This window comes from Microtus oregoni, unplaced genomic scaffold, assembly GCF_018167655.1.
Source record: "Microtus oregoni isolate MIOR12 unplaced genomic scaffold, Mior012 000001F_ref0000356, whole genome shotgun sequence".
NCBI lineage: Eukaryota > Metazoa > Chordata > Mammalia > Rodentia > Cricetidae > Microtus > Microtus oregoni.
This window is the reverse complement of record NW_024543060.1, coordinates 17,150,812-17,164,741: the sequence shown is the minus strand read 5'-3', so window position 1 is coordinate 17,164,741 and position 13,930 is coordinate 17,150,812. Positions and strand designations below refer to the sequence as shown.

General features: G+C 45.6%; 1 protein-coding gene across 3 annotated transcripts in view; it reads left to right on the top strand.

Moving 5' to 3' along the window:
• Positions 1 to 13,930, top strand: part of Tnfsf11 (TNF superfamily member 11) — a 47,690-nt gene that overhangs the window by 19,655 nt on the left and 14,105 nt on the right. For all 3 annotated transcript variants that reach the window (XM_041677027.1, XM_041677018.1, XM_041677008.1), the window contains one exon: positions 4,353 to 4,520. In XM_041677027.1, coding sequence (XP_041532961.1) covers positions 4,353 to 4,520 — 168 coding nt within the window. The remainder of the gene's footprint in view (positions 1 to 4,352; positions 4,521 to 13,930) is intronic.

Here is a 13,930-nt window from a genome sequence, read left to right as displayed (position 1 = left end):
TGGTTGTCCATGCCTGCGCCTATATTTAAAAAAACCCTAGGTCCATTGTAGATGGTCTTTCTCCCACAGGGCCTGCCAAAGGGAAAATGGCAGCTGGCTTGTCCTGTGTATTTACTATATCCTTTGGTTTACAATGAAAATAAAGCCTTTCTAAAATGTTGCTTGTAAAGTTGTGTGGTTTCTGTGTATGGTATGTACGTGTTTGTATACATGTAAGGTATACATTTGTGGTGTGTATGTGTCGTGTGTGTGTGGTATATGTGTGTATTTGGTGTGGGGTGTGTGTAGTGTGTGTATGTAGTGTATGTGGTATATGTGTGTATGTGTGTATGCTTGCTGTGGTGTGTTTGTGGTATATGTGTGTATGTGGTATGTGTGTGTGGTGTGTGTATGTATGTTTGGTGTCTGGTGTGTGTGTGTGGTGTGTGTGTTGTGTCTGTGGTGTGTGGTGTGTCTGTGTTGTGTATTGTGTGTGTCTTGTGTCTGTGGTGTGTGTGTATTGTGTGTGTGTTGTGTGTTGTGTGTGTTGTGTCTGGGTGTGTGGGGTGTGTGTATTGTGTCTGTGGTGTATGGTGTGTGGTGTGTGTATTGTGTCTGTGGTGTGTGGTGTGTGTATTGTGTCTGTGGTGTGTGTTGTGTGTGTGTTTGTGTGTAGCCATACGCTTAGAGTTTAGCTGAACGGTAAGCCTTTAGAAAGCTGGATCTACCTTTGCTCTTAAACTCCCCTCTCCTGGGCACATGGCAGCCTCACCCAGGACAGCAGCCACTGCTCCAGATCTGATGTTGAGGTGGGTAGGCAGCTCGTTTGAAAAACCGATAAGGAAGCAGCCCAAATGTCAAGCATCCTGCCTCATTTAACCCTATGAAAGAATGATCGGTTTCAAGGAAGTTCACACACACACACACACACACACACACACACACACCCCAGTAAGAAAAAGTTCATTTCCCAGCCACAGCATCGTCTGATCATCAGATAGGTGCATTTTCAAAGTCCCCTGTGTGTGTGTGTGTGTGTGTGTGTGTGTGTGTTACTGGTGATAGAGCCCAAGGCCTCCAGCATATGCTTGCTTTCCCAGCCCCAATCATCCATTTCAAATCAGACACTCCTATAGTGTCTGCAGGCACACATGCAGGTGTGACTCATTGTAACTCATTTCAGCCGATGCGCCTTCCAAAAAGACATGGGTGCCTGTTTGATCAGCGGGCTCCCCCCCACCCCCCAGCATCTAACACGGCTCCTCACATACTTAACTATCTGGCTGGAAGGGTCTTTGAAATGATTTGACACCCTACAAGTCTTCCCATTTCTAATTTACTAGCGTGGAATATCTTGTCACTTAAATAGAATTTTCAACCACACAAATCCCCTATCCAGACTGCCGTGTACCCCAGAATACACTATTGGGTGGGAGCTACATACATTTGGCCAGTCTGAGTCGTCTTGCAGTTAGCCCCACGGGCCTTGCTCCAGACCTGCTTTCCTTGGTCCTCAAGCTGCTTCCCTTCCTTCGCCTGGGCACCTGAAGGGGAAGGCACATCTGGTACAGATGCAAAGTGGATTTCTAACTTATCATCCTTAAGGAAATGAGTAAACAGACAGCTCAAAGTTAATTTTGGCACACTCTTGATTTCTTTTGTCACAGTAACTGATGGGCTGTGGAGACGTGAGCAGTGGTTCTCAAGTGCGTGCTTGAAGTATTTGAAGAAAGGTTCAACAATCAAATTTAACTTAATTAAGGCTGTGATAAAATTGGCTGAGAGGTCCAAGTGAGGTGGGGTCACCGGCATTTTTTTTTTTAAGAGAGAAAGGTCAGTCTTTGAATGCCACTTTTTAAAATTTGTACCAAGCCATGAACTATTGTTAACTGGTACAATATTGTGCTAAGGACTGAATCTTGGCCGGAGGGCATTTTAATAACAGAATAGCTACACAAATTTGTATATTTGACACTTTGAAGCATCACTTATTGAAGTTTAATATGGAGAGGACAACTTTGGATTCAGTTCAAATACAGTCCCCCTCCCCGTGAGTTCATGCTGTGATTGACTGTACCCCAAGTATGGACAGTGCTGGGGCCTGCTGCTTTAGTTTGTAGGATGCAAGCTTAACAAGCTTTGATTAGGGTCCCCTGTGTTTCCTAATGCCACATGGTCCCTTCAGCTCAGCTCTGGCCTGGCGTTAAGCCCTGCAGAATCCTGCTTTCCTGAGGTCTGAACCTAGTGGTCCTTCATGTCAAGTGCCCAGACATATCTGCCTTGATAGGATACTTCTTGACTTACATGAGCATTTTCAAAAGTATGATTGAACTGGGTCCAGTGGCACACGCCTTTAATCGCAGGACTAGAGAGGCAGAGCAAGCCGGTCTCTGTGAGTCCCAGGCTAGTCTGGTTGCCATAGGGAGTTCCAGGCTTTCCTGGGCTGTACAGTGAGGCTCTTGTGTAAAAATTAAAAAAAAAATTGACATCTGCCCTTTAGTGAAAACAAATCATTTGTTTCAAGGTTGGATCTCACCCATGTTTAAAGATTATCTTGATATATTTTAGAATTTTAACAATTATTTTTTATTTGTGCAAGTGTGTGTGTGTGTTTATGTGAGTATGCCATATAAACATGTGTGCAGGCACTTTCAGAGTCAAGAACAGGGTGAGCGGATCTCTTGGAGCTGGAGTCACAGGCAGCAATGAGCTGCCTGACTTCAGTGCTGGGAACCAAACTCTCGTCCTCTAGAAGAGCAACAAGCACGCTTAGCTGGTGAACTGTCTCTCCAGCCCCAGACCAGCCTTATATCTGCATGACTAGAATAGTAAAGCATAGATCCATGTGTGTATGTTTGGTAAAAGACTGTTTGTGAGAGGTTTGGTAAGGAGAGGGTACCTTTTAGTTTGTCCCTGAGGATTGGTTAACAAGGGCACACCTCTTTCCGTTTACTTTCATCTAATTAAATTGGGGAAAGAGAGACAGTGTTACATCTGCCTGTGCTTTGGTTGGTATAAACTGACTTAGTTCCCCCTTGCGTTTAGTTTAACCTATTTTTTAACTACTGATCATGAAGAACTTTGAGTTTTGGAAGAGAGAGGGCAAGTTAAGCCGTCATGAAAACGATCAACCTCAGTTAGGTGGTGGCGGCACATAATCCCAGTATTAGGCAGGCGGATCTCTTTGAGTTCAAGGCTAACCTGGCCTAGGGAGTGAATTCCACGACAGCCAGGACTACACAGAGAGACCCTGTCTCAAAAAACCAAAGGAAAACAACAGCAGCAAATCAAATTCCCTCTTCTATGGTGGTTGAAGCCACCGCAAAGCCTTAAGGGAGCTTGGGAAGTAGAAGGCAGTCTACCTGAAGAGCACCCAGAGAGATTCTTGACGGGAACCTTTTATAAACTTGTGTTTGGCTAGTCATTCCATGGGGATTTTTTGGATGAGACAGTCCTTATATTTTAGCATTTCCAAGCGCTTGTCCATATGACCTGCACAAGTACCCCTGTCCACCTCAATGTGAAGACAGACACTGCCCTTACGTGTTTGTAAGACCCAGGATGGGAAGTACTGGGTAAATAGATATTCATCTGAAAGAGAAGTCAAACTCCTGGCTTCAAAACTTCAAAGCTTTGCCTCCTTTGGATCTCCGAGTGGCCTTCATCTCCACGCGGCTTCATCTAAATGCAGCATGTGTCTTATTTATCTTATTTATGAGGCAGGGCCTTACAATGTAGCCAAGGCTGGCCTGGAAATCACTATATAGCCCAGGCTTTCCCTAGACACTGATCCTTCTTCGTCAGCTTCTCAAATCCTTAGATTATAATTATGAACTACCTGTCTAACTTGACAAGTCTTACTTGCTTGCATCACATATGAGATCCTCGATGCCTCTTCTGCCCACGAAGAAGTTCATTTCCCATGAATCACGCACACACACACACACACACACACACACATCTGTTACGTATCTATGACATTGTGTATTATAGATGATTGCCATCTACAGGGCAAGGGAGTTGGATCAGTCAATAGAGTACTTGCCATCCAAATCCCAGTGATGGGAACTGGAGACGGGAGGCTGCTAAGGTTCTGGCTCGCCAGTCTAGCTAAAGGGTGAGCTTTAGGTTCATCGACAGACCCCATCTCAAACACTTAAAGTGGAGTATGACAGAGTAAGATGTCCAGCATCAACTCCTGGTCCCCACATGTGCATAGACATGCGTGTGTATACACTTATACATAACAACAGCAAAACGTTCTCATCAGCTAGAGGGTAATTTTATTTGTTATCTATCACTGAGGGATATAAAACTCTAAGCGTCGCCCTTTTTATTAACTGTAATGACTTTAATATCCTCCCCGCCCCCAGATGGATCCTCACAGAATATCGGAAGACGGCACTCGCTGCATTTATAGGATTCTCAGACTCCATGAGAACACAGGCTTACAGGACTCGACTATGGAGAGCGACGACACAGATGCCCTGTCCGAGTCCTGCAGGAGGATGAAACAGGCCTTCCACGGGGCCGTGCAGAAGGTCAGTCCACACCGCAGTCGCTCTGCCGAGGGTTCTTGCTGACACTGTAGTAGCTGGATAGTGAGGCTTGAGACACACTGTTGGCGCTGTTCTTTAGTAAGTGGTAAAAGAGCCGATGAGGCTGTCTTCAAGAGATTTCTTTTGAAATTGGTGGGGGTCAGTTTCTTTCCTTTCTTTCTCGTGTTTTGCTTTTTGTTTTTTTTTCAAGACAGGATTTTACTGTGTAGCCCTGGCTGTCCTGGAACTCACTCTGTAGACCAGGAGGGCCTCGAACTCACAGAGATCTGCCCGCCTCTGCCTCTGGCGTGTGCCACCACTGCCTGGCTCTGTCTTTTCTTTTCAAGAGGAGGGATTTGAACGCACACCTGGAAGGAGAATCAAATCGACTACTGTTGGTTGGTGATCCCTTTGTTAGTTTGAATCCTTGATCTAAAAACCATGTTCTAGGTTTCGGGGACTCTCTGGTGGCCCTTTCCTCATTTGTTCCTGCAGGGTTGTGGCCTGGGCTCTCATGAGGAACCATGTAACTGGTCCTCGGCTGTCAGGTGTGGTGAGAGGCAGGCGTGCAGAGCAGGAGATGAGATGGGGGAGGTGGAAATCGGGTGTCTCCTTTCTTATTTTCTGGGAGAGCTGGGCAATAAGAGATGAGAATATCGAAGACTGGAGACAGTTGTGCTCTCAGCCTCAGCTGAGGAACCCAAACCTGTCAGGTTTCCCTGAGTAGAGCCACCTGGGAATTCGGCGGCTTCGGAATTAATGCACTTACTGACTCGGTTAGAAACTGGGTGGGAACTCAGCGTTAAATGCTGAGTGTCTGCCTGTGAGCCCCATCCGCGAGCCCTCCCAGCTTCCAGTTCTCTCCTTCTAGTGTTGTCTCATTAGCTCGGAACAACCCTGGCATTCTCAAGGCTTTGGGCCTTGGGTTTGTTAAGATTCAGTAATTAGCTGGTCCGGTTCTAGCTTAGTTCTCCGGAGGGAGAGTGTAGCCCTAAAAGTGTGTCGGCTAAACGTGCAGGTGGAAGGAGTAAGCTGTAACACTAATTAAGGTAAATACAACACTTCCGAGGTGAGACTTTGCTGTATTTTATGAAATTGAAGATGGTGCTAACTTTCAACTTGCTTCCTCGCGTCACCTCACTAAGAGAGTAGCGGCTAATGTGGCCGCCACCAATTCTACCTGCACCTGCATTTCAGAGACGATTCACTCAAACCAAGTGTCCCACAAGCACCAAAATCGATGACACTGGAGAAAGCATAAGAAGGCGTGTTGCTTATAGCCGCTATTACTGTCTTCGGGAATATATGTATATTAACACAGTATGAAATTACTTTAAATGAGTGAACACAGTTTGGTTAAGAGAAGAAAGAATTTTACCCTTGTTAAAAAGTTAACGGTCTTTCTTGGCCGGGGGTGGGGTGGGGTGGTGGAGCTTAGTGGCGGCATGGAGCATGCTTAGTATGGCCGAGGCTCTGGGTTCAAGTTCAGAATGTGGGTGACTAGGACGAAGACCAGACGAGAAGAATCAGCTGCTTGCATTAAAGGCGCATGGTTGCCAGGTACAGTGGCTCATGTCAGTCATCCCAAACGGAGGCAGGGGGATTGTGAGCTGAAGGTTAGCCTGAGCGACATCGTGAGACACTCCCTAAGAGAGGAAGGGAAGGAGGGAAGGAGAAAGAGAGCCTAGTCTTTTGTATTAACGGGTAATCATGGTTCTCAAGAGGAATGGGGCTTTATTTCACCAATGTTGTGTTTTATGCCCTATGCCATAGGATTTTACATTTTAGAAAAACGTGGACTATTTGTTAAAAGCCTTTTAAAAGCTCAACAAACTGTTACAGTGAGCCGGTGTATGTTAGTATAATACACACATTATGGGAGTCCCCAGTGTGTGCTGGAGGTGGGGGAGCCTCGCTCTTCCTAGGCCCGATCTGTAGGAAGGAGATGAGTATTTCCCAAACCTTATCATTACCGTTAACCAACATCCATACGGTGCAGCTGTGGACCCAGGCATCTCGCCATGCCTCTTAGACCCGCGAATTTACTCTTTTATCCTAGTCAAATGGACGGTTTAGCAAATGTATTATCCTTTGATGAAAAGCATTGGTTATTGTGACGTCGGCAATATTTGCCGAGTAATCAGATTTCTGATTTTTGTCTTGGCAACACCAAAAATCGGCTGGGTGTAGCAGGCATTCTGGAAGTAGGTTTGCATCTTAACTTTGCTAACAGATACTGAGTGAAGCCATAAAATAAGTCGTGTATATAGTTGCAATCAGTACTGAGAGATCAGCCCAGGCAGTGGTAACGCATACCAGACATGAGTGCAACATCACATTATAGGCGTGCAGAAAGTGGTGTTTACCCAGCTCATTGTGGTCAGACAAGTAATCTTGTTTTTCCCTCCTTTTTTGTTTGTGGCTAGGTTTTCTTGGCCCCTTTCCCCCGTTAGCACAGAACTCCGAAAGCCTCCTACTGGTCCAGCTCTACCAACCGCAATTTATAAAGTCTATCATAACAGTCTGTGACAATAAAAAAAACAGCGGTCCAGTGTGGTGTCTGATGTGTAAATCGATGCCTGTTTTCAGTTTTGGCAGCCTTCCCGGCTCTGCCTAGCTAACCAGGCTTGGGCAGAGTGGTGAGTTCAGGGCTTACCCAGGACTGCTGTGGAAGGCAGGGAGGACGCTCACCCCCAACCTTCTGTCTGGGCTCCATGGATAGACATCTGTTTATGGATCGAGTAAATATTCTGAGCCCTCAGGGCTGTGACTCCACCTACCTTCAGTGTGCCAGGTTGTTGATTTCACACTGGGACCTTTTTTTAAATATAAAAACTGTTCCAAATTTGCCTGTTAAAGTATTTAGATGAATGATATCAAAGGAAGAAACCAATAGATGTCACCTTGCTGTCTGTCTGCAAAGAGGTATCCTGTGCTCCTTGAGGGGAGTAGGAAGAAGCAAGAGGGCTTATGGTTGCTTTATTTGTTTATTTATTTGCTTCTTTCTTTATTTATTTAATCCATATGGGTGTTTTGCCTTCATGCATGTCTGTGTACCACATGTGTGCCTGGTGCTTTTGGAAGCCAGAGGAAGGAGCCAGATCCCTTGGAACTGGAGTTATGAGCAACTGTGTGGGTGCCGGGAATTGAACTTGCGTCCTCTGGAAGGGCAGTCAGTGTTCTTAATTGCTGAGCCATCTCTCCTGTCCCTGTATTTGTTTTACATATTAGCTTTTAAAAGCTATATTTCAAATTGTGTGTATGTGTGTGCCTGTGGCGTGAGTGTGTGTGCGCACATGCGTGTGTGTGTGTGTGTGTGTGTGTGTGTGTGTGTGTGTGAAGGGGACTAACCCCTGCTTGTGCATATAGAGGCCAGAGGTTGACATCAAGTATGTTTCTCTATTGTGTTCCACTTAAGTTTTTGAGATGGAGTATCTCATAGAATGTGGAGCTTGCTCGTTGGATGAGACTGGCTGGTTCATGCACCTCCAGGGTCTGCCTGGCTCTTCTCCCAAGCACCAGGGTTATAGATGGGCATTGGCATGCCTGGCTTTCATGTAGGTCTAGTGGTCCTAACTCAGGCCTTCATGCTTGCTCATCAATCAGTTCTCCCACTGAGCCATCTCTGCAAACCTGAAATACAAATATTTTTAATGTACGCAATTTACAAGACTGCTTTTATTTAATAGCTATGTAAACAAATGTCTTATTTGAGAACATTAATTTTTTCCCTAATAGGGCCGGGGAGATGGCTGTGTTAGCAAAGTGCTCGGAAGACCTGAGTCGAATTTCTAGAATAAGCATTTAGAAAAGCCGGGGGTGGAGGGAGGCTGGAGAGAAGGCTCAGCGCTAAGAGCACTTGCTATTCTTCCAGAGGAGCCAGGTTCGATTCCCTGACATCTGTGATTCCAGTTTCAGGTGATCCGACAGCTTCTTCTGGCCTCCCTGACCACCGGACATACATGTGGTGTACACACATAATACAGGCAAAACACCTCTCCATATAAGATAATAAAAATCCAGTCCTTGTAATTCCCACACAGTGGAAGAAGAGACAAGCAGATCCCAGGGGTTTGCTGGAGAGTCAGCCTGGCATATGTGGTGAATACCAGGGCAGTGAGAGACCTATCTTAAAAATAAAATTAAGAAAAAAAAGTGGAATGACCAAAAAGAGGTAGTCATGTGGTCATGTGGTATATCTCTGTCTCTCTGTTTCTCGGTCTGTCTGTCTGTCTGTCTCTCTCTCTCTCTCTCTCTCTCTCTCTCTCTCTCTCTCTCACACACACACACACACACACCACACACACACGCACACACACACACGCACACACACACACACACACACACACGCGCGCGCGCGCTCGCACGCACTCGTAATTTGCCTGATAATGTCTGGGACTAAGGTAGCTCAGCATCTCAGTGTCCCCTAGTGTAAGATCTCTTGCATGGGAGGCTCCAGTAGCTTCCATAGCTGCTATTTGCCTATAACGCTTGAGGAAGGGGCTGCCAAGAACCACCAGGGAAAAAGAGATCGTTGTGAGTGTACCGTGAGCAGTCTCCTACATTAGCTCAAGCAAGTAAGCAAGCAAAAACAACAGAAAAAGCCCTCATAAATCTGAACAGTAAGAAATGTCTATAGACCGCGGAACAAAGCTGTAAGCTTCCCCAGGCCAAGGACTCTAGTCGGCTCTTGAATGTATCACACCTAACATTCTTATTACTATCTGGGGAAGGAACAAAGAACCAGTGAACGGTGGGTCACCTATTGAACTCTGTAAACTAAGATTCTCGAGTAAAATGGGACATCAACCAATTTCTAAAGCCATTCAGGAATTTGATAAGGACAGTCCTTTCTCATCTGGTTTCTCAGACTTGTGTTTGGTTGTCATGAATGGCAGCTGTGGACAATATCACCTCAGTGCCATCACAGATGGCATCATCAAAACCGGCACAGCTCTGAGGTGGTGTCTCTAGCTAGACTTCTCACTTCACTCCCGTGTCCCGTGGGTGTGTTCGCTTTCCTACAGGCTGATCACCCTGGAGATGGAGACCTAGAATGTATCCTGGAAACTTGACTCTGGTTTCCTATCTAAGTGCCCTTGTGCTAAACCTCTAATTCCATGCCCAAGTATGAAAATCCAGTGATGGGAACAGCGATTGCTCCGTGGTTATGAGCACTTGCTACCCTTGCAGAGGACCTGGGTTCAGTTCCCAGAACTCATATTTTGGGTCCCACTCATCTGTAACACCTGATGTTCTCGTCTGACTTTTGTGGACACTGCACACATGTGTACACATACATTCATGCAGGCAAAACGCTCACACACATCAAATAAATCTAGACATAAGCAAACACGAGCCAACCCAAGGACGACAATGACAAACAGCAAGTCATCTTCTTTACAGACATCTGATCCTCCAATGCAGTGGTTCCCAACCTGTGAACCGTGACTCCTTGGGGGGGGGGGTCACATATCAGATATCCTGCATATCAGATATTTATATTACAATTCAGTAGTAAAATTACAGATGTAAAGTAGCAATAAAATAATTTTTATGAAAAACAAAAAGAAAAAAATGCCGGGCGGTGGTGGTGCACGCCTTTAATCCCAGCACTCGGGAGGCAGAGGCAGGCCGATCTCTGTGAGTTTGAGGCCAGCCTGGTCTACAAGAGCTAGTTCCAGGACAGGAACCAAAAGCTACGGAGAAACCCTGTCTCGAAAATCAAAAAAAAAAAAAAAGAAACTAATTTTATGGTTGGGGTTTACCAGAGCACGAGGATAAGGAACTCATCACTGCCGCACCTTTGTTATCCTGAGATAGTCAGTATACGTTTTGTCTCATTCCCTTTATAATTTACAGTGTACATGAACACTGGACCCTTAAAGTAAGACTAGTAAGTCCAACATCTCTGATGCTTTGTCCCGCATCCCACAATGAAAACGTCACTGTTATTTGACATCTTCTCAATTAGAAGAATCTCATCAATGGAAATGGCTGGTTACCTCTCTCTCTCTCTCTCTCTCTCTCTCTCTCTCTCTCTCTCTCTCACACACACACACACACACACACACACACACACACACACTCCTAAGATGAGCCCTCCAGTGCTGGATTCTCTTTCTTCGAAGTGTCTGTATCCTCCCTGTGTCCAGGGTGGCCTGTCATGTTTAGATATGGAGAGGGTAACAGAAAAAACGATGGCCCTACACAGGAGTGATAACTTCTGTATTAATAGCAGCCTGCTGGTTAGACATTTGCAGGCAATGCTTGAAGAAGAGACTGCCCAGAACCACCAAGGAGGAGAGAGAGGTACCGTTGGCAGTCTCTGACACACGTTAGCTCTGGATATGAAGGAAAGTGGACTCATTATACACAGCACCCCAATACCCTCCCATATACACCCACATAGATATTAACATATATGGAGCAAGAATTAACACAAACCCGAAAAGTTTTGGTGGTCAGGATTTTATTTTTCTGAAGTTTATATTTAGGTACCTAGAGAGAGCATGGGAGAGAGGCTGAAAAGGAGATTTAACAACATTCACCCAATAAGGAGGTGTTGCAGGTCCATCTAGACATACACGTCTACAATTTTGATTGCTACTTTCCATTTTTGGCTAGATTTTATGGATTCAGGAGCATTTACTCAAAACCAGAATGTTCGTCATGTTGAGTGATTGCATTCTTTTTTTTTTTCATGGAACTCTGATTTCTTGAATTTCAGTGTTGATAATTAAAAAAAAAAAGGTCTCAGCAGGGTTGTGCACATGCCTTTAGTCCGAGCACTTTGGACTCTGAGGCAGGTGGATCTCAGTGAGTTTGAGGGCAGCCTGGTCTATAGCCTAGTGAATTCCAGGATAGTCAGAGCCAAAACAAAACAAAACAAAACAAAACAAACAAACAAAAAGACACCACTCTCTAAATTTTAACTGAAGTAAATTATCAGTGAAAATTTAAAGAGGTTGTGTCTGCTGGAGCCTTTGGAGTTGTTATGTAGACATTATTTCTCTTAGGCTTTCGAGTTTCCAGAGAAAGATCAAGGAGAGAATTCAGACCCCATTTACTGTCTTTTTGCCTTTGTGCCTTTGTGTGCAGGAGTATGTATCCTAAGAGAGTTTCTCATAAACACAGAAGGGAACTTGAGTGTGGGTCTCTGGTGTTTCAAGTCGCAATGTTAGTCATGTGGTGGTTTTCCAGCAGGATTCCATCTCCCTTGGCCATAGTAGTTTTGGGAATTGCAATCAACCTCAATCATATTTAGCGTGTATAAAAGCGATCTTTATGGGAACTCCGGAGTAAAATCCACAGAGATGTCCTACAGAGCCAAGGCCATCTGTGTTAGTAACTTTTTCTGTTGCTGTGATGAAATATCATGACTAAGGCAACTTACAGAATGAAGGGTCTGTTTGGGCTTAAGGTTCCAGGGAGATAAGAGCCTCCTCTTGCCAGGGAAGCATGGCAGTACACAGAAGGCATGATAGCAGGGACTGGATGCTGAGAGTTCAAATTGTGAATAAAAGCACAAAATAGAGGGGGGGAGTGGAGAGGGAGAGAAAAAGAGAGGGAGGGAGAACACACACTGGGAATGGCAGCAGGCTTGGAGACCTTCAAGTCCATCCCCAGTGGCATACGTCCTCTAGCATGACTGACCCCTCTAGACCTCCACAAACTGCCTTCAAGAGTTCAAATACTCAACTCATGGAAGACATTCTCATTTAAACCACAACACCATCTACTGCCTTTTGCTCAACAGAAGACTGAAGGCCGGCAACTTAATCTCAGGAAAGCCCCTGCACAGTAGGCGGGAGCCAGGAGGATGGCAGTGGGGAACTAACCAGCAAGTGATGGCAGAGGCTTTCATCCATGCTATGAATACCCCAGGATGGAAAGGAAGATATTTTGAATGGGGTCTTGAAAGAGACAGAGTTAGGAGGATATACCTGAGAGGGTGCAGACATGATGGACTTCAGACATTTAGTGAGCTTGTGTTGTTAAAGGGGCGAGTTGCCTTGTGCCTGCAGAGAGAAAGTGGCAACCTGTGGAGGGGAGGAGAGGACAAGTCCCAGGGCAGTATTTTCCAATCTAGCTACGTCTTCAATGAACTTGGGGTCCTTGATTTTGTTTATTTTTAAGAGTTCCCAGATCCTTGACTAGAGGTTCTGATGTGATAGCCACAAAGGTGCCCCTTGTGATGTCTCCAGGCCAACCGAGTGCTAAGGGCTACTGTTAGACAGAACAGCTGTTTTTGACATTTATTTTTAAATGAACTGACTATGAGAGAGAGGATGATGGCTGTTATCTAGAGAAGGTGGTCTAGAAGCTGGCGAGAGTTGTCAAGATCAGAGATGATCTGATGTCCAGTGACTGGTGAACCTGAAGGTCAAGGTCGGGAGGAGATCCATTCTAGGAAAGGTCCTGGTCACTAAGATGCTGATCCAATCCTTGATCTTGGCCAAGTGGTGATCACTGTGGTAGCTGGGGTAAAATTACTAATTTAAAATGCTGAGAGTCAAACTTGCAGAACAGGGAATGCTCCCTCTGCCCCTTGCAGTTGCTCCTCGGGTCTGGAATGCTCCTGCCCCTTGCAGTTGCTCCTCGGGTCTGGAATGCTCCTGCCCCTTGCAGCTGCTCCTCGGGTCTGCTGTCCCTGCATCTCCAGCACGCCAAGCTGGAAACCTGAGGATGTTCTTAAGCTTTTACCCCAGCTCTTCCCCTGACCTTCATGCTGTGACTTCTACCTCCTCATAAAACATTCAAGCAGGATTCTCCTTGATAGATGGATGAATTAGGTTCTTGCGTGTACTCTTGGAACATTTCAGACCCGTTTTTGTCTAGTTGTTTTCTAGTTGTTTCTCAAAATGCAGTGCAGGCATTTCCCAAGAGAGGCTCCCGCTTGCGCTCACCCATCTGCCTGTGGAGTTAGGAGGCCCTCTTGAGTACACATGAGGCTTATCCTCTGAGCACCGGCTACATGCACCCAAGCTTACCTTAGGGGAGCTTTCAGGGTCCCGTGACTTTCATTTCTGTCCCCAGTGACAGACATACTAAAGCACACGTTTAATGAATGAATGACCCGTACCTACGCCTGCATTATGTGTCATGTGTGGGTTGCTACTGCTGTGATGAAACACCATGACAAAAAGAAAATGGGGAGGAAAGGGGTTATTTAGCTGACACTTCCATATCATTGTTCATCATCAGAGGAAGTCAGGATAGGAACTCAAACAGGGCAACAACCTGGAGGCAGGAACTGACGCAGAAGTCATGCAGGAGTGCCGATTACCAGCTTGCTTCTCATGGCTTGTTCAGGCAGCTTTCTTATAGAACTGAGAACCAACCGGCTAGGGATGGTGGAGCCACAATAGGTTGGGCCTCCCCCATCAATCAATCTAATTAAGAGATGCCTT